This window comes from Euleptes europaea, chromosome 3, assembly GCF_029931775.1.
Source record: "Euleptes europaea isolate rEulEur1 chromosome 3, rEulEur1.hap1, whole genome shotgun sequence".
NCBI lineage: Eukaryota > Metazoa > Chordata > Lepidosauria > Squamata > Sphaerodactylidae > Euleptes > Euleptes europaea.
The window spans coordinates 67,381,610-67,409,517 of NC_079314.1; the positions used below are offsets into that span (position 1 = coordinate 67,381,610).

Consider the following 27,908-nt stretch of genomic DNA (forward strand, 5'->3'; position numbering starts at 1 on the left):
ACGAACTCTGTGCATTCCCCAGCACACATTTCTTTTCAATTCTCTCCTGGGCCAGAAAAGCATGGCACAGGCTTTGATGCATAAATAATTCACCCTTACAAAAGGGTGCTTTAATATTCCATAGGTTCCTAGTAACATTACTAGTAAAGTCTTTGGAATCTTCCAGTTATTGACTAGAAGTGCTGTCCCCATCTATATGGTCATAAGTCTTTTTCTTTGTGTAGGGGGGATGATGGCAGTTGACCATTTCGAGTAGGAAAGGAAAGGCCTCTTTCTCTTCTCCTCCAGATTAATGGGGTTTGGAACCTGGAGAGTTGTACACCCAGTCCAGTATAATGAGGGTCATGCTCCCGATCATAAAGATGACTCCGACAATGAGGAATACCAAAGCCTGAGAAGGTAAAAAACAAAACAAAAATCCCAGATGAATACAGAAGAGAGAAAAAAATACTGCAGTAACCAAACCCATTGCCGGTCTACTTACTCCAATCTTCTGAGGTGACTTCAAAGGCTCTTTTTTGACAATACGAAGGTAGAAGGCAGCAGGAAGAATAAAAATCAGCATTGTGGCAGCAGAAGCACCTGGGGTAGGAAATGTAAATAGTTTTGATGTGGTAGGAGAGCCAACAGTTAGGGGGAAAAGCAAGTCAATGAGTAGAGCTATGTGGATATATCTCTGTAACACAATGTACTTTTAGGCTCCCAGTAAATGGTATCAACCCAAGTAGGGTATGTTGTCGAGAAAGTGGGAATCTTGCATAATAATGTTTCACATATCTGCAAGCCTGGCAGGAAAGCACAAGTACATTCTCTTATGAGAAGTAATTAGTAGCGCAGTGATTTCCAGTAACTGCACTAGTTGCTCTGTATCTAGATTGCTTCATATGTGCCAGAAAGGGGCATAAAACATGCTGTACATAGATGATTTATGACTTTCCTGTATTTCAGGCACTGGTCTAGTGCAAATAACATTTATACTTATCACAGACTAGCATGATATGACATTGTAACCATCCCGTGGTACCATGATGTGAAACGGATGTCGCAGATCAGTTATCCCAAGTAGACTTTTCTCTTCTTATGAGTCAGTTCTGCCTCAGTAGAGGCAAGATTTTTATCTGCTGATAGATAAAAACTGCTCAATCTCTGAACAAATTCACAACCAGATACTGTTGTGATAGCTAGTAAAGATCCTTCAGCTTTTTAGAAAACCAGTTATCCAAAAACCTGTTTGAGGACTGAACCACTTCCACCTATGTGTGGAGGCTCACTTGACACAAACTACCCCCATGAGAAAACATTCATGCACACAGAAAACTAGCATGTTCTTGAGCTCTCTGCTGTTGTTGATGCAGTCTTACTGTTCTTGTTTTATTCCCTTCATGCCCTGAATTTCCATGATTCTGTCCTTAGCTGGACCTCGCTTATCTTGCCTATTGTTTATTTTTTTGCAGGAGGAAACTCTTCCTCTGACTTGACTTCTCTCTCTAGTGGGGCCTCTCAAGGGTCTACCCTCAGCCATCTGCTATTCTCTCTCCAAATCCCATCACTTTAAACTCCACCGAGAGACTGGTAATACTCTTCATTTCACAACAACCCTGTGAGGTAGCTTAGGCTGAGATAGTGCATGATAGGCCCAAGTTCACCCAGCAAGCTCCCGTGGCATAATAGGGATTACAACCAGGGTCTCTCAAATTCTAGTTGGATGCTGTAACCACTGCACAACTCTGGATCTCACTCTAACATAAGCTATTTGGTTTTCATCAAAGACTTAGTAAACTGAGGGTTTTAAAAAAAGTTTACCTATGAATCCAAAGATATCTTTAATGCTAGGCACAAAAATTACTAAGAGGTTGTTAAGTGCAAGGATGACTGCAGCAATCAGAAAATGTCTTATCCAACTGAAAGGCCTTTTTGAGAACAGAAGTGTAGAAACTGATGTTCGAATCTGTAAAAAAGCAGAAATGACAGATCAGCATATTTTGTTTAAGGCACACTCTATGTACTTTTGCAGCAAGAAAAGGTCATTTAAAATAATTAAATAAAATATCTTTCTTATTTTCTTTGTGAGAATTCCTCTTGGTGATCATTATCTAATGTTATGGTCTGTGCGCTTTTAGGCAAAATATCAAATATTAACATTAACAGTAGCAGTAAATGGAAGTATATAGGATATAAACAGAAAATAAGATGTTCAAGGATCATTAGTAATAATGAAGTGCAACAGAGAGAAAATCCTGAGCCTCATAGTAACATAAAATACTCAGGGAACCTTCCACATTCTTTGGAAACCCTTTTTCTAAAAGGCTTTCAGAAAATAAAGGGCATCCACTCAATCATTCAATCTAAAACAAATGTCATCAAGAAAATGGTAGATGCACCAGCAGTGCAATCCTACGAAGAGTTACACCATTCTAAATCCATTGAAGTCAATGGGTTGAGAAGGGTATAGCTCTTTTTAGGACTCTACTCCAAATCTCTTAAACTTTCTCAACCTGAACGGCATTTCAGCAGCTTTCAGACTTAACAAGTAGGTAAAAGGTCAACAGCAGCTCTGCTTGCCAACTCCAGATAGTGTTACACTGAAATTCTCTGTCTAGTTCAATAAATTCTAAGCGCAGAATCTAAATGGCTAACAAATTGTTTTGCCAGAATATCGGGGTGTATTCAGAGCATTGAAATCAATGAGAGCTTTACTACTGACTTTTAAAGCATGCAGAGAGTACTTTGGGACTGCAGATTTCCCCTATAATCAAGTTCTTCCAATCGGTTTAAAGTTAAAATGACCAGCCCCTGTGTGGATGACTTCAGCTACACAGCAGGGGCACCCACAGACAAGGATATGGTTGTGGTGAAATGATGTCACCCCTCCCCAATTGCTTCTAAATTCCAAGCTTAAGAATTTGTGGGAGTAGCCATTCTTAGGGTAATGAACAGAGCCCAAGAAAACACAGAAGACCTGGGACAGGAGTGGCCTGAGAGTACTTCAGCAATAGGGACCTCCTGAGTCTTAGAAGTTAATATAGATTTCCAGTCTTTTCCTTTCTCTATCTGGTGAATTTCCAGGGGAATGGGCTTGGGGGGTTTAGGGGAACAAGAAGCTTCCTTTTAAGAAGGGGCAGTTGGAACCTTTTGTTTCGTGTGTGTGTCATTATTCAATGTATGTTCCTTAATGTGTGTGTTTCTTTCAAAACTGAATAAAAAGAATATTACAAAAAAGAAAGAAGGGGCAGTCACTTGTTAGCATTATAAAAGACACATGAGAGAGAGAGAGAGAGAGAGAGAGAGAGAGAGAGAGAGAGAGAGAGAGGACATTTATGCATGGTCAATTTTGATGCTTGCTCAAAGCTCTTTTTTAAAATGCTACTTTAAAAATGCCTATTCACAGGCCCGACGCAAAAGGAAAAATTCCACCCCCCACTCGACTGCTCCTTCGTTCCTCCATTTGCATAGCCATTAGCATATTCATAGCTAACGTGCTGCTGTTATATTGTATGGCTCCTTGAGGGGAATTCTTCCCGGCAAACACCAAAGGTCACGTTAAAAAGGCTCTTAAGTAATGCGAAGCAGGTATGCTCCAGCTTCGCAGTCACTTCCGGAATGATGGTTCAGTGTGCAAAATTTGAAAAAATATGCAGGGCAATTCAGCCTGGAACGCGCTGCTAATTACCATGCATAAATGGCCAGAGAGATGCTTTAGATAGTGAAAAAATACAGGGGGGTGCTGAAGGACACACACATAGGCAAATGATTTGAAGATATTGACCCACAAGGTGGAGGAAGAAGGTAAAACTGAGATGAACAGATCATGAACAACAAATCTGGAACCATTAAGATACTTTTGCCTGTCTCTTTAACATTTTACAAATAACTTACAGACCAAGGGAAAGAGGAATGTGTTTATTTAATATTTTCTACATTGCCAAACTCCAGGTGGGGGCTGGAGATCTCCAGGAATTACAACTGATCTTCAGACTTCATACATGGCTTATTTGTTTATTTAAAACACTTATTCCACTTCTCCGGGAGAAAACAGTTGTTTTAGAAGGTTGACTTCATGGCATTATACCCTACCAAGGTTCCTCCCATCCCTAAACCCCACTCTCCCAGGCTTCACCCTCAAATCTCCAGGTATTTCTGAAACCAGAGCTGGTATCCCTACCTCAGATGCTGTAGTCTTTTGCACATTTACTTGCTGTATCCAATGATTGCTTATGTACTTAGATAAAATTTTCTAATATTGGAGTTACTTGTTTTTGTAACCACAGACAAACCGAAAAGCTTGGCTCACAGGTAAATTACCCAAGTACAGAGGAGAGGCAGTGAGAACCTGCTTCACTCTGATAAATCCCAACTGGGAGATTTTGGAAGTTTCTGTTTCCAAGTTGGACATAGATCACAGGGACCACAAGGGATTTGTGGAACAGAATGCAAGTGTCACTCCTGGCAACAAGAGAACCTTTCCAGACGTCATGCAGCTGTAATTTGAGAAACTCAGTCTGCTGTGAGCCATTGTACTACATCAGCTCTGGGAAAGTCTGATGTGTACTGAGGGGGCTCCATCAACAATACGTGCATTTATCTCTGCATGGATGTCACTTTCCTGAAGAAAGTAAAATCTGTGTTATTTTGGCAACATAAACAGGAGCCCTCTAAACCCACTGAAAGCTACTGAACGGATATCACTGAAAACCAGAACCAAACTGCATTTTTTCCTTTCCTTGGTGATGACCTTGCACCCTAGCCAGTTTTCCTTAAATGTTTTTTCTTAAAAAGATAGAAATGACCACCAACACAGTTGTTCAGGCAGCTGAGGACCCCACGAATTCTCTTAGGACCCATCTCCAATACCTGTTTATGGGTGCAATAAGCACAGCGGAGTGGCTAATTTTATGTACAGTAAAGCAGTTAAGAAGAAAATCAATTTTAAAATAAATAAATAAAAGGTCATTGCAAAGGTAAGAAAGGTTAATGTATTTATTTAGTACATTTTATTCCACCCTTCCTTGAAGAAGCTCAGGATGGCATACATCATTGTTTCCTCCTCCTCCTCCTCCTCCTCCCCTTTATCCCCGCAACAGCCCTGTGAGGCAGGTTAGGCTGAGAGAGCATGACTGACCCAAGGCCACCCTGTGAGCTTCATGTCCAAAAAGGAATTTGAACTTGCACCTCCCAGGTTCCAGTCGAACACTCTAACCACCACACCTCGCTGGCTAATCTGTCTAAAATGAAGTTTCTTTACTTAATGTGGGAAAGAAACAAGGTGCATACATAGTCACAGGATTCTATTCCATTCCCCAAACCATTATCCAGACTACAGGAGGCCAACCCCCTAGCAAGAAAGTTGAAGAATTTTTTTTTTTTTTACTGCAAACTCCACCAGAACTGGAATTTTCTCTTAAATGCAGCAGGCATCATTTTCTCAGAGGGAGAACCTTGCTATTGAGTTTCCCACAAAGCCCTGGGATATGAACTGAGGGAAAGCTGACACAGTTTTTCCAAGGAAGCACTGGGGAAACGCCTATTAGAAAAGGATAAAGCATGAATGATCGAGTGGAGTGGAGAAAGGGGTCGGATTTGTAAGGTCTAGTGTTGACATTCCACCAGTCTCAAAGCCGGTTGTTGGCTAACTTCAGCTTGTTCAAGCTGTTCAAGATCTTTGCCACTCGAACTTCCTGTTATTTATATGAAGTGCGTCCTGAAGCTGAAGGTAACTTGACAAAACTGCAGACTGATCTCTAGTGATGGATGAAAGCTAGCGTGGTGTAGTGATTAAAGTATCAGACTGGGGCTGAGGAGACCCTGATTCCAATCCCCAGTCAGCCATAAAGCTTACTGAATAACCTTAGACCAGGTGCGCTCTCTCTCTCTCTCTCCCCCCCTTGCCTAACTTACATCTTGTGTGTATTGTGAGGAGAAAATGGAGAAAAGGGGGCACCGTGTCCTTGGAGGAAGTGTGTAATAAATGGGAACCACTTCTTTTGGAAGTGGGACCCACCATCACTGCCAAGGTTAAGTATGGACCCAGCTGCCACTGGTGCAAGTCTGGGAGGTGACAGGGATTTTGCTACGGCCACCACCTCCCATGCCACCACCAGCCTGGCATGAGCCAGGTCCCTGTAGCTTGGCAGTGCCAAAGGCTGGGGCTCAGCTGGCAGAGGCAACTGGCATAGTCTGTAGCTATTGCCTCCTGAACGGCTGGCAGCTGAGAATGAGCCAAGCCTCTGGGAAACGAGCAGGGCAAAGGAGGGAATTTGGCAGCTCTGCCTATTGCTAGAATGAAAGCTCTCTCAGCTCAGGAGACTGAGGCTCATGATGCTCCTGCGAGGGAGTTTCAACCCACTTTAGGGTCACCATCTGCAGAATGAGCACTACCAATTTAGACAGATTATTAGTGTTCTAAATGATCCATGGCTACGCTTTACCAGCTGAGGCTACACTAAAAAAAAAAGGGGGGGGGCTTGGATTACTTAAATGCTAAACCAGGGATCCGCAAACCTTTTAATCCTGTTGACACCTTTGGAAGGTTGAGAGAAGGTGGTAAGGGCCATCCCAAAATGCCTGCCAGAGGAGGTGGAATCAAATGGAAAACCTCCCTCCTCATACCTTTTGGGAAGATGGAAAGCCTAAAGAGAGAATGAACCCACACACTAAGGAAAGCCCAGGTGCTTACCAGTTCTCCTGAGCCTCCTGGGGAAAACCCTTTAAATGAGGTCAGCTACTAACAAGCCCTGCCTTACAGTAGCCCCATCCACTTTTTGAAAAGCTTGGCAGATGCCAAGGGAAGTACTATGGCACCCATGGGCACCACACTAGGGAACCCATGGCAGGATGAAGTATTGTTAAGTGATCAAATGAATTATCATAAATGAGAGAAATAAACCAGAGATCGCAAATATGGGTTAGTAACTTGTGAATAGTCTTTTGACTTACTGGGAACAGGACTATTGGCACAGTCAGGGTCACAGCCACGAGCACTGCAAAGCGGACCATCAAGAGCAGGGTGTCAAAAGTGTACACTCTGGTATATGTATGGAGTAGCTCATCTTCAACTTCTCCTACAGAAAAGAAATGGTAAATTCTAGTGATGGATTAACAATTCACTGAACAATTCCTCATTCACTGAACATAAATATCCCAAAGGGGGCCATGCTGAGAATTGGATATATTGATGGGTTGGATCCAGCCAGCTTTTTCACTTCACCTCACCTAATTTGTCTCCTTACTGCAGCCCCTATCCCACATGGCTTTTGTCCATGCAGGTCCTATAATCTCCAGCACAGGTTTTTTGGTGATCAAAGGGGAACCCTTCCTCCCTTTTTCAACAGTGGAAAAGCTGGTTGAGTTCAACTTAATATTCCTTCATAAAGCTATCAGAGCATTTTTTAAAGCAGAAGAAAAGCTGAAAACAGTGAGGGGAAATATTAGTACAAGAAAAAAGAGGTTTAACGATTACAAAAAGAAGAACCCTGAATTTTACCAATTTTCTAGAGACTCACCATAAAAGGTAAGGTAGCCAAACAGAGCAGCTAGTAGATACATGACAAGCATCCCAGTGATGGAGACATTGGAAACATTTTGCATCCGTTTTCGTGATCGGCTGCAGAAGAAAATAAGAAGATATAATATTATGGGTTTTCAAGAAATAAATGAAGATAGAACATAAGAAGATGCATTGTAGTGAGCCAGACCATCCAGCATAATATTGCATACTTTGAATGGAAGTTCTTCTCCAGCACCACAAGCCAAGAACAGTACACATATACACATGGAATAGCACTTTACTGAGTCAGACCTTTGGTCTGTCAAGGTCAGTAGCGGCTCTCTGGGGTGTCAGGAAGAGGTCTTTCGCATTACTTATAAGTGGAGATGATGCGGATAGAAACTGGGACCTTCTGCATACAAACAAAATGCTACTGAGCTGCAGCCACACCCACAATGGTCAATCCTAATAATTGCTACCTGTGATCATTTAACTGGAAATGCCAAGGATTGGCCCTGAGTTGTTCTGTGCCTAAAGCCATAGGGTTTTCAATAAACTATCATTTCAAGTCCTTATATTCCAAAGTCTTTTCTAGATATTTTATCTCTGACTTATTCCTCTTGAAGTCTTTATTTCATCTTTTGTATCAGTTTTAAACTGGATTGTTAGGTACTCCCCCAGTCGTAATGTACTCCCTACCCAACGACTCTAGCAATGTAGCAGCTTGAGAGCTTGAACACAACATTTTTTAGTGTCTCACACAACTACAGATTTATTTGGAAAGACCAGAGTAAACTGGTATAACTTAGTAGTGCAGATATAGCATTACATTAGTTTTTGTCCAATGTTCCTGCACACAAACACCTTGTCGTTTCCCGAGACTGTTGTATAGATCTCTTTTATTCACTTCATTAAAAAACAGTCGGAACCAGTGCTTGTTTCTGTGCACAAGGCATACAGACAACTGGATTTCATTTAGAAGAAAGACAAAGGGAGAAGGAGCACAGTGATCCTGCACAGAAAGGCAATTCTTCCCAATTTGTTACAGACAGACTGGATAACATTTTCTTGTCATTGGAAAGGCAGAACGAAAAAATTAATTTTCACATGCTTTGGTATTGTGGAAAAGCAGGTACAGAATAGAAAGGAGAAATATCCAAAGGGCGTAAATATAAAAAGAACACTAAAATGATCCCTGCTTAAATACAGAGATTGGAAAGGGTAGATCTGTGAGGAGTAATCTTACTTTTTCAGTTCACTGTATATGGGCAGTACTTCAGGGTGGCATACAAATGCAAAGGCCAGGATCGGTATTGTGTAGGCAGTCTAAAAACAAAACAAAATCAAGGGTACCGGTTTAGCATAATTTAGTATTTCTACTTCTTACTGGATAGCGTGAATGGCTTCAGCGTTAATGGCTTCAGGGTGCAATAAGGGCATTCTACTCTTTTGGAATGCTATATAATGACCAGTATGAAAGGATATTTTGTTTGTGTGTGTGTATAAAAGGAAACTATAAATTGGAAAAAAAGAAATGGTGGTGTCATGGCTACTGAGGATTCTTCCCAATTTCCTGCACATCAGGGCACAGAGTAGACAAAAACTTCCTGCTAATGAAAGATACCTGAGGTAGTTCTTGAATTATGATGGTCCTTAAGACTGATTGTCTACTGGTCAATTTGAGAAGGAAGTGTAACAGACTGACCACCCTTGCCATTCCCACAATGGCTGCTGAACTACCTTGAGCCCCATTAGATGAGAGGAAAGGCAGGGTATGAATATTTTGGCTTAATAAAATAAATATCAGTTAAATAAAACTCTAAGCCTCCATTATGTTGGGGAACATGCAGGCAGCAAATAGGCCACTTTCTGCCCAACAAGTGATCAGAAACGTACCCGTGAATTAAACACAAAATACTTGGCTTGGCATTTGTCATTGTCTTCACTGTGAGCTTCATATTGCACTCCACTTTGATGCTGATCTTTGGTTTCTTCAAAACTTGAATAGCGTGAATGGGTGCTTTCCATCATAAAATTGACTCCTGAATTAACAGAATCATTTGGTAACATCACTACATGTACTGGAACTGTGGTATTGTTGTAGGACCAGTTGCCAAGATCATTATCCAAGACAGGGAGAGGACAAGGTATTTGATATTTCTTGTAGATTACCTGAAATAAAAGTATAAAGACCATCTTTAGTTTTGGGTTGGTAGCAACATCACTCTACTGTAGCTGCATCAGCACCATGAAATATATATATAATGATATATATAATTTGTGACAGTATGTGTGCTGGGAGAGTTCATCCTTTGCTGCAATTGCCATTTTGGGTAACTTTTCTTAACATCAAACCAAATCTTCATTTGGATCCTGCCTAAAATGTCTGAGGATGGAAGGACTCCTGTCCACACAGTGCAACTCCCCAGCATCTGCCTCCTACTACAACCCAAAATACTGTTCCCTCAGGGATGTAGAACCTCCAAGAGTAGCTTGGTGAGAGATGGAAGTCTGCTTGGGAGGTGGTGGGAGATGGAAGTCTGCTTGGGAGGAGAGGAAGGAAAAAAACATACTCCCCTTTCATCCATAGAAATTTTAAGAGGGACCCAAGCCCTTGGGTTAACACAGAGGAGCCATATTAAAATATCAGTCATATGGAGGACAACTGTGGATGAGCACTGCAAAAAGCTGGAACTATTATCCACACTCATCAAGCACTGCATAACATGCACTTACAATGTAAAGGTTCAACATATGCTAGCAACACTTTTGGTAGAACTACTTACCACACTCAAAAAGAATACCATGCAGGTGAGTGAAAATCCACTCGTATAACCAAGGTACCCTACAAAAACAACAATAATAAAGTGAATGCACAGGAAGTTAATCCACAAGTGAAATCAGCTTGTTAAGTCAAACACTTATTGGAAATAAGCAATTATATATGCATTTGAACAAGGAGAAAGGTTTACCTAAATTTTTTAGAAGCGAAAGTGGAAGAATAACTCCAACGGACACGAATAACACGAGGTAGTTGCCATTTAGATACCATTCCCTAGAATGAAAAAAGAGTTGATCTATTAATCAATTCTGTTAAGATTGTAAGCAGATGAATGATTCTGAATTAAAAATGTGAACACATACCCAGAATTCTCTTGAAGCCCCAGAAATGATCTAATTACTTCCGGAAGTTCATATTTAATAATAAAGAGGTAGCTTGACATGGCTGAAATGAAAAACACATGTAATCCGTAAAGATTATGAGAGTAAAGTCACAATGACTGAAGAAGAACATTCAAAACATTCAAAGAATTGAGTTTTCTCTGATGAACAAAATTGCTGTGTTTGTCAAGTTGTTTGGGAAAAACCAGTCATTTAGAGAATCTGGAGTTTGGATATAATTACAGAATACTAAGAATGCCTATGCAAAATGTAAATTAGAATACAAGAAGTTCACAGGTGTATGAATGCCCCAAATACATTAGGAGGTGTCATCAAGATTGTTCACATCTTGTCTCTTTGTACCCTTAGAAATCCCAAGGCCATTTTTCTCCCTCCTTCTGCATTGGCTTGTATCCTATCTACTTTACACAGCACAATCTGAAGCCTTCCTCTAGCATAGACAGCCTTTCTCCAACTTCAGTTGCTCTTCTACTGGAAAAGTGACTTAAACTGGAGGAGGCTTGAAAAAGACTTCAAACTTTGCTGAGAGGAGTGGTAGGAGACAGGCCAGTGTTTTTCTGATTTCAATCAGCCTTTTGGAGCTGTTTTTGCTCCCAGCAAGCGAAACCATGTAGGCACCTGTAAAGTACATGCATTCTTTTCACCTGCAGGGCAAATAGTTGATAAAGGGAAAATGGCATTAACAGAAGGTTAATTCCCCTTCCAGGTACTATGGTGTTGATCTGATTTGGACTCTCTTGTCATGATTTCTTATAACTTAAAAACTATAACTGAGAGATCCTGATCACACATTCCCTCAAAGAGAGACCTGATGGACCAAATCATGAGGGGTGGGGGGTGGGGGTATGGAAGGCCCATCAATTTTAATTCATGGCCCCTCCATGCCCCCTGCCCCCCATCCCTGCCCCCTGCCCCCCACCAACCTAATTCTTAGGGCCTTCTAAAGCAGCAATTAACAAGGGATCCTTCAAACATGAAGGGGGCCAGGATTATGGCACCCCGTTATTCAAGAATAAAAGTTATTTCCCACTTACCTCCAATGTTCTGCATTGTAAGACAAATAAAAGCACTAATTTTTCCAGGCCATCCAAATGCCTTTTCACCTAACTTTTCATATATTAGTGACCCTAGGAACAACATAAAATTAATAGTTTTATTTAAAATGTTTTTATGGGTTGGGCTTCTCATGACTTTTGAGGCAGTACATGCAGGTGTCTACCTTGCACAATGAGATGTGGATGGTGAGGTCATGATCTGGCATAAGAACTTTTAAATTCAATAGGAATGTTAAGCATGCACTTAATTTTCTCCCGTTGAAATCACTGGTAAGTGAAAATGTTTTAACCTTGGATGATGTGGGATTGTTTTATTTATTTAAAACATTGTTATGTTGCCGTTCCACCTGATCAGGGCCCCCAAGGTGGTGAACATGAAAACTTGAAAACATTTGAACAATTAAAAATAACATTTAAAATTATAAAATAATTCAATAAAAACACATAAACATGCAGAACCAGGGAAGAAGTCAATAACCGTTATCAGGGGTGTGCCAAACAAAACAAAAAGGTCTTCACCCACTGGTAGAAGACACTGATAAAGGGAGACAGATGAATCTCCCTGGGGAGAGAGTTCCAGAGTTTTGGTGCCACAACCAAGAGAGCTCTTTCTTGGGTTGCCACCTGTCTAGCCTCAGATGGTAGGAGCAACCGAAGCAGAGCCTCCAAAGAGGACCAAAGTGAATGAGTAGGTTGTCAAGAGGCCAGAGAATTACATCCTTACCTTCATCCTACTTAACAGTATGTTGGTTCACCTGTCAACTTTGTCTGCCCACCCTGAATGAAGTAGGGATGTCTGTTTCAGAGAAACAGCAGGAAGTTGATGTGACGTTGTGCTATGTGCTGATGTCACATCTGGGCAAAAACCAGCTCTAGAAACTCTATGGGAATACCATAGAGTTTCTAGAGTGTCATCTGAGACACTGACATCACATCTGGATTTGGGGAAGTACTGCCTTGCTTTTGCCCAGATGTGACATTGGTTCGTAGTGTAACATCACATCTACCCACATCTTGCCAGAGCAACTGGGGGTGCCAGGCAGTTTCTTAGAATGATCCCCCAGTTAATAGGAGTAGGGGTCACTGAGGGTGTGTGTGGGGGAGGTAGTTGTGAATTTCTTGCATTGTGCAGGTGGTTGGACTAGATGACCTTGGTGGTCCCTTCCAACTTTATGATTTTATGATTCTAATAATAAGTATATAGTTTGCATATCATACCTCCTTCTTTAGCTGTCTTCAGTAATAGGTGAATTGAATATAGAGACATTATGGCCACACTAAACATTAAGATTCTGCAAGGTAAAACAAAAGTTAACACACACACACATACACAATAAAGAAATTTGCACAGGCTGTTCAGTCTTATATATATTGACACAAGTATGTACACAGTTCAATTTAGGAGATATCATTTCAAATTTTAGTGGGGAATGAACTAGATTTACATTGTGTTGAAGACCAACCTTTGGTTATAACCCAAATTAAAGCACATTTACCTAGAAGCAAGACCTCACTGAACTCAATGGGATTTACTTTTAGCATAGGATTTGGACTATAAATAGCAAAATAAAAATATTTTAATCCAAAAAAAAAAAAATAGTGGTGTACTACATTTTTTTTAAGATTCTGCAAAATATCAGAATATTGAGCACCAACTTCTGGATTCCACTGAACTTTTCACCAGACTAAATGCCAAGTACAAAACAAGCAGGGAGTGTGTAACAAGAGTATTAACATTCTGTCTGATGCAGAGTTCTAGGGAACTTGAAAGCTTGAGCTCCGTATTTTGAGATATTTTGGTTGGTCCTAATCAGAAAGTTTTTAGGAGTTAAAACCATTTGCTGAAGTGAGATCATCTTTTTTTTTTAATTCACTCTGGTTTTCTGATAGGTTTAGCTATAGTTTAAAATTCACTCAGGGGCATCTGTTGTTGCCTATCAAAACATATGGTATATAGATAGTACATGTCAACTACATGTCATTAACTGTCAACAGTGGTAGCACATTTGGCATACTCAGATTTTAGAAGGACTGCATTACTATTCATGACGTTTCAGATTTTGTTCCATATGGACAGAGAGCATTTGCCTTCCACAGTAGGGGGGGTAGCACTCTAATACACGGATATATAATTAGGAGAGCTATTTATTCCTCAGGTAAAATTTTCACACTTGGAATTGCAATGCTGCTGTTGGAAAATAGATGTTGGAAAATAAAGAGATCTGCCTTTTTTTCATTTTCATTTTGCCTACAGAAATATAAATTCATATCAGAGACACATGCAGGATAATTGACCCTTAATAAAGGTATCAGTCAGACTTGTGTCATGACAAAATGAGTGTTGCTAGTTATTTTAAGGTAGGTGCTCTCAGGGTTAAATTATATTAGGGAGAGTTGGGGTTCGTTCTTGACCCCAGCCATAACATCTGTATTGGATCGAGCTGTGGATTTTAGATTTTATTTATTTATTTATTAATTTTTATCCACTTTTTTCCCAGTAGGAATCCAAAGTGGCTTACAGAAAGGCTAAAATACACAAAACAGCCAGAAAATAATATATAGAGCATGAGACATTCCTAAGCAGTATGAAGTGCTGCACACACAGCGGAAATCAATCATCTAATTAACTAGCCATCTACGTTGACAGACGTTAATCCTCTAGTGGAAAATGGAACAGCTCGTTTCTTTCTCCTCCTATATTCTGAAACACAATCAGCTGTATGACATCATATTTTTAAGTACTGATTTAACAGTGGGAACTACATGATCAGCACAGACACAGCCTTATTTACACTTTCAAAGTCTCAACCAACCCATGTTTACTTGAAAGGAAGATGACCCTGACATGAAGATGACCCCATTGAAAATTTTATACACACAAAAAAATTATTATTGGACATAACTGTGACTTGCACATGATTGTAAGATGACCCCCTATTTTTTGATGGCATACCTAACCTGCAGGTACAGAAACAAGTTACTACTCAGAAGTGAGGTCCCAGTTCATTCTTGTGTGTGTGTAAAGTGCTGTCAAGTTGCAGCCGACTTATGGCAACCCCTTTTTGGGGTTTTCATGGCAAGAGACTAACAGAGGTGGTTTGCCAGTGCCTTCCTCTGCACAGCAACCCTGGTATTCCTAGGTGGTCTCCCATCCAAATACTAACCAGGGCTGACCCTACTTAGCTTCTGAGATCTGACGAGATCAGGCTAGCCTGGGCCATCCAGGTCAGGGCAGTCCATTCTTACTGCTGCCCATATCTTGATGAAAGGAGCAGCAGTTAATAATGTACACATGCCCAATGCATTTTTATATACTACTATACACAAAATTTAACGAGTGTTTATAATATAATCCATATTAGTAAATATGCATTTTTATAAACTACTATACACAAAATTTAACGAGTGTTTATAATATAATCCATATTAGTAAATATACAATATATTGCATCTCCTTTGTGTTTTGTAAAATTTGGGACTGGTGACCTTTATGGCAATCTTGTAAGACTGTTTTCTCAAGATCTTAGTCTACAATTAAAATGTGCCTGTAATGGTAGAACACAATGCTAAATCAAACTCTACCCATTTTTCTGATGCATATCGTGGGTACCTACATAAAAAGTATGATTCCAGTATTTGCCATGGCATAGGAAAGTCCTAAGATGCCACTGCCCATGATGGCATTGCTCAGGTTAAATGCAGACATTCCGAATGAAGTATCTCCTGGGTGCTGATGAAAAACAACAAGGAAAAGGTATAATTGGTTACATCAGTGAAGGCAGTGTCAAACAAGTCTCTTTACGTCTACATTTTTGCAAGCTAAACCAAGGCCATCCTCACAAGAGACAAAAATTACTCAATACAATGGTTCAAATATGAGATGTGATCCTGAATGTACATTTGATTTTAAACTAGCCTTTTCTGCACAGTACCATTTATTGTCAGCAATCACAAGTGAACTCTGGACTAAGCAAAATGCTTAGCATGATGAAAGTGCTGTGGTCTTATCTTTCATTGTAGTTCTGCAAACACTTACTTCATGGACACCATCCTTGACACTGTACTCATTTCATTGATGTCTGCAGGACTAGCACTGTAGGGCTGTCAGCCTATGGCTGAGCAAGCAGAAGGCACTTAGGATGAAAGATCTTGCCTTGCCTTCTTCATACTGCAGCTACCTGTGACCCCTGAAAAAGTATTTCTAGGGGTCACGTGACCCTTCTGGACGAAAAGCTCCCAGGCACAAGAGGCTGCAGCGAGGAGCGGGAATCTGGAATAGTTTCCCCCACCTCATTTGCACTACTGGCAGAAGAAGTGCAGCCAAGAAAACTTTCCATTGGTGCAACAGCCAGGTGAACAATTTTGCCTGATTCCACCTCCTCACTGTAGCTCCCTCCCTTCCATAGCTTTTTGTTCCTATGGGTCCCACGACTCCCAAGTAATGCCTTTAATGGATAATATATGGATGCTGTGGGAAGGAGAAGGTGGAAAAGATTGCCTCTGTGAGCATCTTCCACTCATACATCCACATAATTCAACCTATAGTCTTCCCCATAATCTTAGTTATGTATTATTTGGTTATTGTTAAAATACTTTGGATCTTTGGACTGGATCCAGACTAGGTTTTCCAATATCAGAATGGAACTTTCCTGCCTCTCTCCTCCCACTGCAGCCTACTGATCTTCAACAATAAGCTGCTCCTGGGGGATAGGGGTCCCAGTGGAATGACATGAGCGGGTGGTCTGCTGTAGGAAGCAGGAAGCAGTGGAAATAAGTCTAGATCCAACCCTTTATATCTGCAGGAACATCTGATGCTCAAAACTACAGGAAACTCTACTGGAGCTCTAATATGTATGAAAAAGGCTGTTTTCATTTCATGTCAGGAATTGCTAAATGGAATGTGAGTGCAAAATACCCCAGGACACTGAAATATTTGAAGAGTATGTGAGAATAGCAAGCTGCACAATGAATCACTCTATCAAAGTTTATTAATTTCTGAATGTTGTTACATTTCAGTGGAAATTGGTATTTTTACTCTAAGATTTTTCACCATATTAAAAAAAGTGTTCTTTTCTAGGACAAGAGCTAACATTTATGTATCTGAGACCTATTTTCTTCCCATTAATTATTTAAAAATCCCAATTGGAATGTTTCTGTATACAGTAATAACAGGCAATTTAAATGAGAATCTGTAGGTAATAACTTTATATTCTCACTTCAAGATGAAAAATTGTTCGGTATCTGAAAATTTAAAGCTTAAATTTAAATTGCATACCATCAACAACAGAACTACAGATCCATAAAATAAAAGCCTGTTCCCTGAAGACTCACTATTACAAGTGCAAAAGTTATACATAATAGGATCATGTCCAGGGAGTAACTGGGCTACCTGAAATTTCATTACATTTAAGTATGAGGGAAAGAAACAAAATAAACCTGTAACCAAATTATACAATATTTTGACAGCTAGAAAAAAATGCATCTCTTTCAGAAAAGCAGCACAAAGCTATGTTATCAGGAAAAAATTCTGAGCTACAGTTTTTAAAAAGGAGAGACTAACTACATGCACATTTATAGAGTCAGAGTGCAGATCCGCTGCTTGTTTTTTATATCTGAAGAGCCATTCGAAAAAGGAAGAGAGAAGGCAAGGGTTTGTGGGACCCCACAATTCATCTTCTAAAGTGATCTTCCTGCAAGCTTTATTGTCACTGTCACCAATCTCTTCCCATTCCTGTTTTGTATGTGGGGAAGGGAACTCTGGATCTGGAGGGCCAGGCCCTATGAGAACCTGATTTGGCCCAGAAGCATGCAATAGCAGACTCCTAATGCAGAAACTCAAGTTCCAGTTTATTTTCATTTGAGATTGCTTGAACTTGAGCATATGTAAGAGAGTGCAAGATCACATCTTTACAACAATTCCTTTGTAACTTCTGTGCTCTGTATATAGGACTGGCCTGCCAAGCCCCCAGTCGGGGTGGTGATCCCCCACCCTGAACATTGCTCCAAGTGGTTGTGGGTTGAAAAAACAAACAAAAATCTAACCAGTGTCATGAGAGTGATGATGTCACTTTTGAGGAAAACCTGGGGGTGATGGGTGGTAGATCTAGGGTTTCCCCTGGAAGTGACGTTCTCAAGCTCATGCCACTGACCCATACCTTGCCCCTGACCCCAACCCTCCCATCATTTCCCAGGCTTGGCCTGGCAACCCTAGATTGGCCCAAGGCATTTTGGTGCCAGAGAAAGAAAATCCATACAGGACCTGCCCCCTGCTTCTACAGCAAAAAGGGTTGTTTGAAATTATATCAGTGATCATTTGCTGACTCTTAAAATACTCTGACTATGCTTCCCTGCTCAAATGCTTTTCCTAGAGTTCAAGGGACTATGATCTTGGGCTACGAAGGATGGTAAAAATTGCTTCCTCCTTGCATGATCAGAAGTACCTTCAGTTTGCAGAAGGTGCCTTTGGATCCAGCCCATTAGTAACGGTGGATTGTGTTCTACCACACTTCCACTGTGAGAAGCAGATGTCTCCCCACTTCCCCCAGCAACCTCCTATGACCCCTGAAAAGTTATTGAGGTGGTGGTACTCATGGAGAAACAGCTATGTGTGTTGGTGAACTACAGTTAAAAGGGGAACTGGGCGAGATCACTCTTCCTGCTCCTTCTGTTAGTGGGTCAGTGGCAGGATACCCAAAGAAATCAGTTCTTTTACATTGCTAGCCTTCGTAATTTGCTTGAGAAAAAAAATTCTTTCAAAGCAATGATTTATGAAAGGCATCTCTGCTTTCAAATGTTTTCCCCCCTACAACTCACCCATTACTAATAAACTTACATATTCATCTTTATAGTCTTCCAATTTCTTTTTACCCAGAAATCCATTGGTTAGGAACTTCTGACTTTCTGATTCATCACCAACAAACTGACTGAAGACAAACAAACAAGAAGCAATAAAATAAAATAATAAATCTCATAATTGGGTTAGGTTTTACACACTGAAGCCATACCATTATTGAAGAAGCCTTGTTTCTTCTACTGTAAATTAAAAATGAAACAAATTTTGAGTAAGATTTGCCTAGAATAGGTATGCTGAATTTGTGGAAATGTGCAAAATTCTAGTAGGCCAGGCAAAGTCTGTCCTCCATACAATCCACTCTATACAGACACTCCTTTCTTTTGTCCGTTGCATCACAGTCCATGGTCCATTGGACCAGGTGGATGGAAAGGATGAAATGTGTCCAGCTCCCTGACCCCCAGGTCATGAAACATAGCAAGTTTAATAGACAACTATCTGACAACATTACTAGGTGGAAGACCTTTTCTGTACAGAAGAGCAATGCCCTGCATTACGGTCAGTATTAGTAAACTATTCTCTCTGTTTCCCTTCGTCCCTTTTCTTCATTCCTTTTTTAATTGAGGTGTGTGTGTGGGGTTGTGGTGGTGGAGGGTGCAGACTGTTCAGCAAGGCATTCTGCAGTAGTTACTTGGTTGCAGAAAACAACCTTTCAGAGGGTAGCTGTGTTGATCATCAGTAGAAGAGCTAGAGTCGAGTCGAGTAGCACTAGGCTTGCCAACCTGCAGGTGGTGGCTAGAGATCTCCTGTTATTACAACTGATCTCCAGGCGACAGAGATCAGTTCACCTAAAGAAAATGGCCGCTTTGGCAATTGAACTTTATGGCATTGAAGTCCCTCCCTTCTCCAAAACCCGCCCTCCTCAGGCTCCACCCCCCAAATCCCCAGGTATTTCCCAACCTAGAGCTTGCAACCCTAAGTAGCACCTTAGAGACCAACAAGATTTTGGGGGTACAAGTTTTCGAGATTCAAAGCTCCCCTCTTCAGATATAGGTAGGGATAAAGATCCCTGAATCTCCATTCTTACTTGTATCTGACAAAGGAAGCTTTGACTTTCGAGAGCTTATACCCTGAAAAACTTGTTGGTCTCTAAGGTGCTTCTGGACTTGAATCTAACAGAAAACAAAATCTCTCTTTAAGTAAGGGACAGTGCTATTTTTGGTGTATTATTTGGTGTATTGAGATTAATATTACTGGGATTAATGAAATAGTAACATCAAGTTTCCACCAATTTTTCAACACATATTTATCAGAAGTGTATCACATTTGTTTAGTGCAGGCTAAATGGGACTGTCCAGTTTTATCTTTATCGGAACCCAGAAAGATAGCATAGGCTTAGTGACTTGCCTAAAGCCAGCCAACCAGTGAACTTCATGGCAGGATGTGGATCCAGATTTCCAGTGCTATCTTCATCATCTCTGACACGTTCTTGCTTATAATGTTTCCTCTTTGTCATCAGGTGGTTCAATTATTATTAAGACAAACTAATATTGTAAGTTGGGTAAGGTAAGTAAGGATCTGACAATCCAAAACAAATGAGTAGAAGCCTCATGGGATCCATTCAATTTAAAACTTTTGGGGGATCAATTGCAATGTCTGAAATACTCACTACACATAACAAAATGGGTAGGCAAAGAGGCTAGCCATGAACTTGCTGAAATTTCTCATTAAAACGTGGAGTAAACTGAACTGAATGATTATGAATTGCTCATCATTTCATTGGAAACCTAAAATATGGACAAATTATAGGTACAGTAAATCAATAGGATATCTTTGATATGGGGGGGGGGGAATCCCCCTCCCAAATAGTGAATTAAAATACATTTTGTTTAATTCAATAAACACCACTTTTACCAGCAGAATCCAATCCTTGAATCATTTCATTTATTTCTAAAGTGTGATTTTATTAGAAGCCAAGAATGAGAGAGATTTACAGCCAGAAATGTGTTTTCGTTGAAGCTGGTGGAAACTCAAAACAACTGTAAGAACTAAAATTAATATCTTCACATGGATAACAAATTTAAAGAAAGCAAATGAACTGAAAACTAAAAATATTTCAAAATGTGAAATCTGGGCTCCTGGAGTTATGCTTGCCATTTCTCTTGTGCAGTTAAAGCCTTTCATACCTGCTAATAGTAGTCTTCTCTGGATCCCCCACCCCTGTGTAGTTATCTTCAGTGCTTTCCCCACTGTTGCTCTCTTCATCAAGCTCTATGTTGATTTTGTGCAGTTCCATGCGATCCATTTGAGCTGTCAGCAATTTTCAGTATACACACCCCGAGGCGTCTTCAGTGTCAACAGAACTGTACCTTCTGCTTTAAAGGTTCTGCCACCACAATATGTTGACTCTCAGAACACTCTGTTCTATAAACAGGACACAAAAGGCCTCATTAACATTCCCCTCAAATTAGATAAATTAGTTAGAGTCACTCTGTTAGGGTTTAATTTTTGTAATAAGACAGGAACTTAGGCAAGAAGAAATTCTTTTCATATAATTATAAAGAAGAAATATTTCTGATGTTCAATAATCATATGATTTACCTCAGCACCATTAATTAATATAGTGAAACTCAGACTTACCCTTTCTTCCCCAAAAATTGGACCAAGGAAGTTTATAAAAAACAAAAACCCTGTAAATCATACAGGTTACAAACAAATATCTGAAACTAGAGCTTTAAAAACTCAGCATTGTTTAGAGATCAAACCTAAACAGGTCTAACCAGAATCCTACTCAGATCGATTTACTGGTCAGGAAAAGTGTTCTTAGGATTGCACTATTCAAAAAAAAAAAAAAAAAAAGTAAACACTTGCCTAAAAAGAAATGATTTGCAGTGCTATAAACAGCCTATCACAGTTTGATTCAACTAGCAAACAATGTTAAATAAATTTCAAATGCAGTTCTAAATGTTTTATGTTGGTCAGATTCATATAATTGACTATTGCGGAGGGTAAGGAAATTGTCGATCTAATCTTAAATATGACATTGAACAAAGTCAGAACTGAATAATCAAATAATGTTTTCTCAGTCCTCACATATGAATTTTAATTATCCTGTTGGACATATTAAAACCTTGAAATTCAGGTGTTCAGGATGTATTTGTTGGAATACACATCAATTTAAAATTGGCTCATTTCTGTTTTCTGTCTCACATTGCCAAGATTCACAAATGATGATTTCCAGATCAATATACATCATGTGTGGAAATGCCCTAAGAAAAAAAGTCCAGTGTACACTAAATACGTTTATGTTACATGATTAGCAGACTCCTGGTTTTGCTGTGATGTATATTTAATGCCACACAGTTAATTTTATTATGGTTGATTGTGACTGCAACTAAACACCTGTGTTTGAGAAAAGTGCCTGTCTTTCAGCCATATTAGATTGGCTGGATTCTCTGGCAGCTTTCCCAGGGAGAAGAACACTTTGTGACAAAAAAGCTGAGCAATACTGCACCATGAAGTACAACTGTGAAGACAGGTGCAATACCCCTAAAGTCCCACCGAGGAGGGTGAAGGACACCAGATAAATATTCAAAGACTCAAGGCTACATACATAATCAAGTCACCTGCTTTTCCTTGTTTGCTTCTTTCCGTTCTTCCACACTATTTGTGTCCATGTCCCAATCTGATTTCAAGAAAAAAAGCCCTTCAAAAGTCCAACTTCCTCTCTATAACACCATCTGGATATCCTTTCCTTGATATAAACAGGATTGTCTTCTCTGCAGAGGACACCTCCAAGTACTTGCTGGCTCTGTCTGCATCTCTTTCCTCTTTGGATAGTTGCTTTCAGCCAAGACTTCAAGAAGGGCTATTTAGTCTGCTGCCAGATCCGTCATCTTTCTGCTCTACCATTCTTTAAAAACACAATGTGGAAATCCTATAACCCTTTCTAGAGATGCTGCATTCTGAGTTTCCCCTCCTCTTTCACTGACCTACTTCTTCATGCTTTCCCAGTGTCCTTAGGATTCTCACCTCCTTTCTTCTTGGTTAGTCCTGGTAGTCTGTGAGGATCCATTGTAAATAAGTATAATTGTCTTGACACAGTGATAACGTCTGGGTAGTGGAACTAAATATGAATCCTTTGCAGGTACAGATCTAGTCCTTTTATTGAAAGAGCTACATGTCTAGAAGTTCTGTGTATATATTAGCAACCACATGAAGTTCTGCATTGTGGTAACTAATTAATATTATATAATTTGGTAGAACAACCTATATGTACTGTAGGCTCATGTGTACTCAGGCAAAGAGGTGGTAAACAATCACAGACATCTCATTCACTATCAAGCAGTCACCCATTCAGATTCTAGTTTGTCTTACCATAGGTATTAACTGGATCCAGCATTTATAAACTCCATATTCCCACAAATAAATTACAGACCACTTACACTAGAATATATTCCCAGTTATATTGGGAGGGGTTTGAGTACACATATATTGATTCCAATTTATATTTATGATCCAGATTTACAAGTACATGCTAATTGTTTAATACCTATTTTTTTCAACAGCTCAAGAACTATTTCATCACTTGCAATGAGGGAACTGAATCACAGTTATCAGGCAAAAGTCTGTCAATCCAGGGTCTACTGGTACAACACATTAACTTCAATATATCCGAAAATTAAGCACCGTCAAACATCAAAACACAGCATGCATTTGAAATGTTTAAAATACTGAAAAATGAAAAGGCTATATGAGAAAACTCAGCAAAATAAACAGTTATAATTCTTTGTGTTTAGCCTGATTTCTTTTAATTTGATAAGATTTGTAGGGTCCACTAAACCAATGCTTCACAGTTCTCCTGGATCTAAACATGCCCTTCCAAACAAACACCCAGTCATGCATTTATTTATAGCTCTTAGTTATAGCATGAGAGCAATAAAATGGATGTGCAGAAATCATAAAAGTATTTCCCGGTATTAGCACAACAGCTACAAGTTACCAGTGGATCACAAAATCCATTATTTGTAATCTAAAACTAAAAGAGAGGCAAAATAAGACAAGCTGTTTAATATGGTTTCCTACCAGAGAATGCCGTTCTGCATATTCGTTTCAGTGATCACTCCAGTGTCGTAAGTGACAGTCAACACCGAATCTGGCATCAGCTCAGGGAAAGTCAGGCTTACATTCCAGGGGCCCTGATTCCTGAGCTACAAGGAACTCCAGTTACGGCAACACACAATCAAATTGCTTTTCTTTTGCTAGAGGCATAAAACCAGGTATTTTGTCCTCTGGCAAGCAGAATGAAATTGCGTAATGCCCAAATTATGCTTAAAATATGTCTGCTAAAATGATCAGGAAGTATAACTGAATTTTATATGATATGTGGTATCAAGTTTGAAGACCATAGGAAAGCACAGGTTACAAAAATAAAAATGCAGTCTTTGTCCCGCCCCCACCCCCCACATCTCCTACTTTTGGGATTATCGGATCACTTTTTGGGGGAAATGATTTAGAAAAGATATTACTTAGGATATCTGGGGAGGACTTAGGTTAATGTATAATTGTATAAGCCAGCCAGAGTAATAATTCTTGGCAATATTTATTTACGTTTTCAACTCTAGGTCTTGTTTACAAAATCAATTCTGTTAATCACCCTGATCCAGCAAAGTAAGGCCATTACATGTCTTTCTAGCATCTCTCTGATGGCAGCTGCAAAGGCACATCTGGAGGCACATGTGAATCCCAGACCTCATATGGGCTTTGCTGAACTGGCAAAACTGCATTTTTCAAAATGTGGATGCAGATTTGCATCCTGCTCTGGTGTCACCAGCTGTTAAGAGTGACTAGAACTGTGTCAGGGCCAACATTATTGGGTCTGACCCATAGCTAAGGGCTTATTTGACATGACTGGTTATTGTGAGACAAGACATCATTAACTTGTTTCATTGTTATTTTTGAGAAAATATATACCCTATGTGCTATTAAAATAGCACCCCAAACAGTATCAATTTACATTAAATGAAAATTAAATCAACCTTGGATTTATTTAAGGAGTAAAAGCAAACATTGTCACTTGCTTGTCATCTGTTTCATCACAGGGCAGTGACCAGCATGACAAGGCAAGCAAGGCCAATGTCTTGGCTATGCAAGGAAGTGAGCAGAATTCACCGTTCATGGCAGATCATAGTGAACCAAGATCGTGATAAAAGATATAAATATAATCTTAAATATATATACTTATAAGTCAGTCCTTTAAATAAGCGGGACATACTTCTGAGTAAACAAGATTAAGATTGAACATCATCGTATTTGCTAGGGCGTGCTCTACTACTGTGGTTCCATTCCTATCTAGTAAATTGATTCCATGGGGTGGCGCTGGGGGACCTGTTCTTCTCCCTGGCATTTGTGCTACCCCACATGCTATGAAACATCTATATGAAAACGATGGTGAAAGTTGTCTGCAGATTTAAGAGAAGGTGTCATTAGTATGCTGATGATAAACAGCTCTATTTGTCCTTTTCATCTCATCCAGATGTGGTAGTAGATGTTCTGAACACACGTTTGCAATCAGAAGTGGGCTATGCTGAATGAACTGAAACTCAACCCAGTCTACATGAAGGTCTGTTGGTAAGAGTGAGGGGTGTTCAACCTATACTGGGCAGGTTGCACTCCCTATAGATGGTCAACTTTGTGGTTTGGGGGTGTTTCTAGTTCCAGCACAGAATATGGATGTCCAAATGGCATCAGCACGCCGAAGCACATTTACTATTGTGCCAGCTGCAGTCCTTCTGCAGAAACCCTGATTTTGTCACAGTGATTTATGCTATTGCAACTAGGGTTGTGCATATTGATATGCCCGAACCGAAAATAAACCTGAAATTGGCCGTTTCAGCAATATTCGGGCTTTGGTTTTACCAAACTCCAAAACCTGGGGATCTCTCTGAAGCCGAATAGGCGATTCCAGAAAAAGCTGAATAAATATTCGTGACTATCACTTGAAATCAGATTTTTGATGACAACAATAAAGGACTGTTCACAGGATGTATTTTGCGACCAAAGGAAATGTTTTCCGTGCCTTATTTTTTTTGCATTTAAGCCTTTTTCCTCAATTTGGAAGCTAATTTGCATGGACATCATGCTATGCGACCCAGATATGATGGGAGCCTCCAGACTTTGAGGCGCCAGCCTGCCAATTGCTCTTTCCACCAGTCCTTGGCAACGCCGAACCTCTAAACCTGAAAACCGATGGACAGCTCGGCTCGCAAATGCCTGGAGGATGGGGCGACCCCTTTGTGAGCCTATAAAATTGGACCCCCTATCCCAAAGTTCACCAAACTTTGGTGACCGTCTAAGGAGAGTCCCTTACAGCTACACTGCAAATTTGGGGACTCTACCCCCAAAAATGCCCCCACAGGAGCTTCAAAAAATCCTCATAGACTATAATGGGCCCAAATTTTTCGGTAAACCCAGAAATAAGCTGAATACTGATATTTACTGGTATGGGTATTTGGCTTATTCTGGGTTTACCAAAAAAAATTGGGCCCAATAAACCCGAACCCAAAATTTACCTTTTTTTTTTTTTGCACAACCCTTATCAGAACATTAAATGACTGTAAAGCATGGTATGTGGGGCATCTGGAAACATTTGTAAATTACAATTGTTGCCAGGGTTCCATAGAACTGATCAGACCTCCACTGTCTACCAGTTGGTTTATGAGTGGGCATCTCTCAAGTACCTACACATTTAATTGTTAAGACTATTAAAACCTTTTAATTCAGCCAGTCTTTGGGAAGTGTTTGAATCCTGATTACAAATATTTATGCATTCAATTCCTTCTGGTGATTCTTCTGTTCTTTTTTTAAAAAACTGCTATATTGTGTTATTTTTATTTAGTGGGCTGTTTTACATTTTGCCTTAATCCTAAAATGTTAAATCTGTAGGGAACCAAGATTTGAAATATATAACTCTGCATTCCTACACAGTGTTCTGCAATTATTAATGTACCACCAAAAGGCGCACATTCCATTGCTGTAGGTATGCACTAATGGGTTTGACCCAGATTAAATTTTCCAGCGATACACTAGAACTTTCTTACCTCCCCCATCCCACTAATCTTGGCATGCTGCTTCTGGGGAATTGAGGACCCTGAGGAATTACATATGTAATGGGAAGGAGGAATTGTTGGAAACTGCAAATCTAGTCTGGATTAAATCAAATGTCTGTGATGTTGTCCACTATTACTATGAATAGTTTTCTAAAGCAGCACATGCATGAACCTTCTAGCTATACGCATTGCACCAACGGCACAAGTGGCATAACTACAGATTTCTGCACAGCCATACTACCATTAAAAATGATAACGTGAAATGAGTTTGCATAGCGGCAGAGGTCTTCCTTTGCATGCTCTCCAGTAGTTCAATCATGGGTCAGGTTTCCTAGGAGGAAGAAGGATTGCTTGCTTCAGCACATCGTATGCCTACCCAATCTGGGGCAGTCAGAGGAACCAGGGTTTCTGCTAGGTTTCAGTAGGCTCTGCAGGCATAGAAACATTCCTTAGAAAAGCCAGAGAGTTGGGTGCTACACTCTGAAGAACGTGCACAACATTCAGACCATCGACTTGATGAAATATTTATTTCCAGGTCACCAGCCTTTCACTTTCTTGTAAGTACTGACTTGCACAAGAATAAATTCTATGTGCTTAGTGCACAAAGGTGCATGATTCAACTATGTTGAATACAAGTAGTTCTGGGTATGATCAGTACCTAGATGTGAGACCATAGAAGAACCTCATGAATGCTGCCTTAGAGCCCACAAATTAAGGGATATAAATGAAACAATCAGGTAAACTGGATTAATTCCATTTAAGTCTAGTTTAATTGGAGTTAAGCTTCCTCAATGCACTAATTCGTCACTCACATCACAGACAGATTTTTTCCAAACAGTCACAAAAAGCAATTTGTGTGGGTAATGAATGTATTAAACTTCTATCAGAAGAAAAATACAGTTTTCATACTTTGATTGATACTTTAATGCCTCAATACTAAAGTAATTATTACTAATGTCATAATTAGCTATATAAACCTGGTCTAGGCAAAAAAATAGCAGACAGCTAAATAATTTAGAATCAAAGATTACACTGAATTTCTTGCCCAACAAAAATTAAATGTCAAAACAAATGTACCAATAAAGGCAACTATTTTAAAAGCTGCAATAAAATATTTTCCACACCACCTACATTTAAGATGAACTGTAATTTTATAACAATGGAAAATGCTTTACTGAAGAGCACAATGAACTATCCAAAAATAATTACCTCAAAGTTTCTTCCTTCCTTTCTTTCTTCACACTAAGTTATAGCTCCTTTATTTAAAATATTGCACCTGCCTTTCAGAG

General features: G+C 39.8%; 1 protein-coding gene across 1 annotated transcript; it reads right to left on the reverse strand.

Moving 5' to 3' along the window:
- Positions 1 to 27,908, reverse strand: SLC38A4 (solute carrier family 38 member 4). Its single transcript, XM_056847658.1, has 16 exons — positions 27,829 to 27,908; positions 20,698 to 20,935; positions 18,554 to 18,644; positions 15,336 to 15,451; positions 12,940 to 13,013; positions 11,701 to 11,793; positions 10,628 to 10,709; positions 10,456 to 10,538; positions 10,270 to 10,328; positions 9,380 to 9,655; positions 8,730 to 8,809; positions 7,500 to 7,600; positions 6,934 to 7,058; positions 1,804 to 1,948; positions 485 to 582; positions 1 to 391 (listed from the first exon to the last, which is right to left on the reverse strand). Exons 2-16 carry the CDS (start codon positions 20,814 to 20,816, stop codon positions 290 to 292), a joined length of 1,644 nt encoding a protein of 547 aa, XP_056703636.1. The 5' UTR covers positions 20,817 to 20,935; positions 27,829 to 27,908; the 3' UTR covers positions 1 to 289.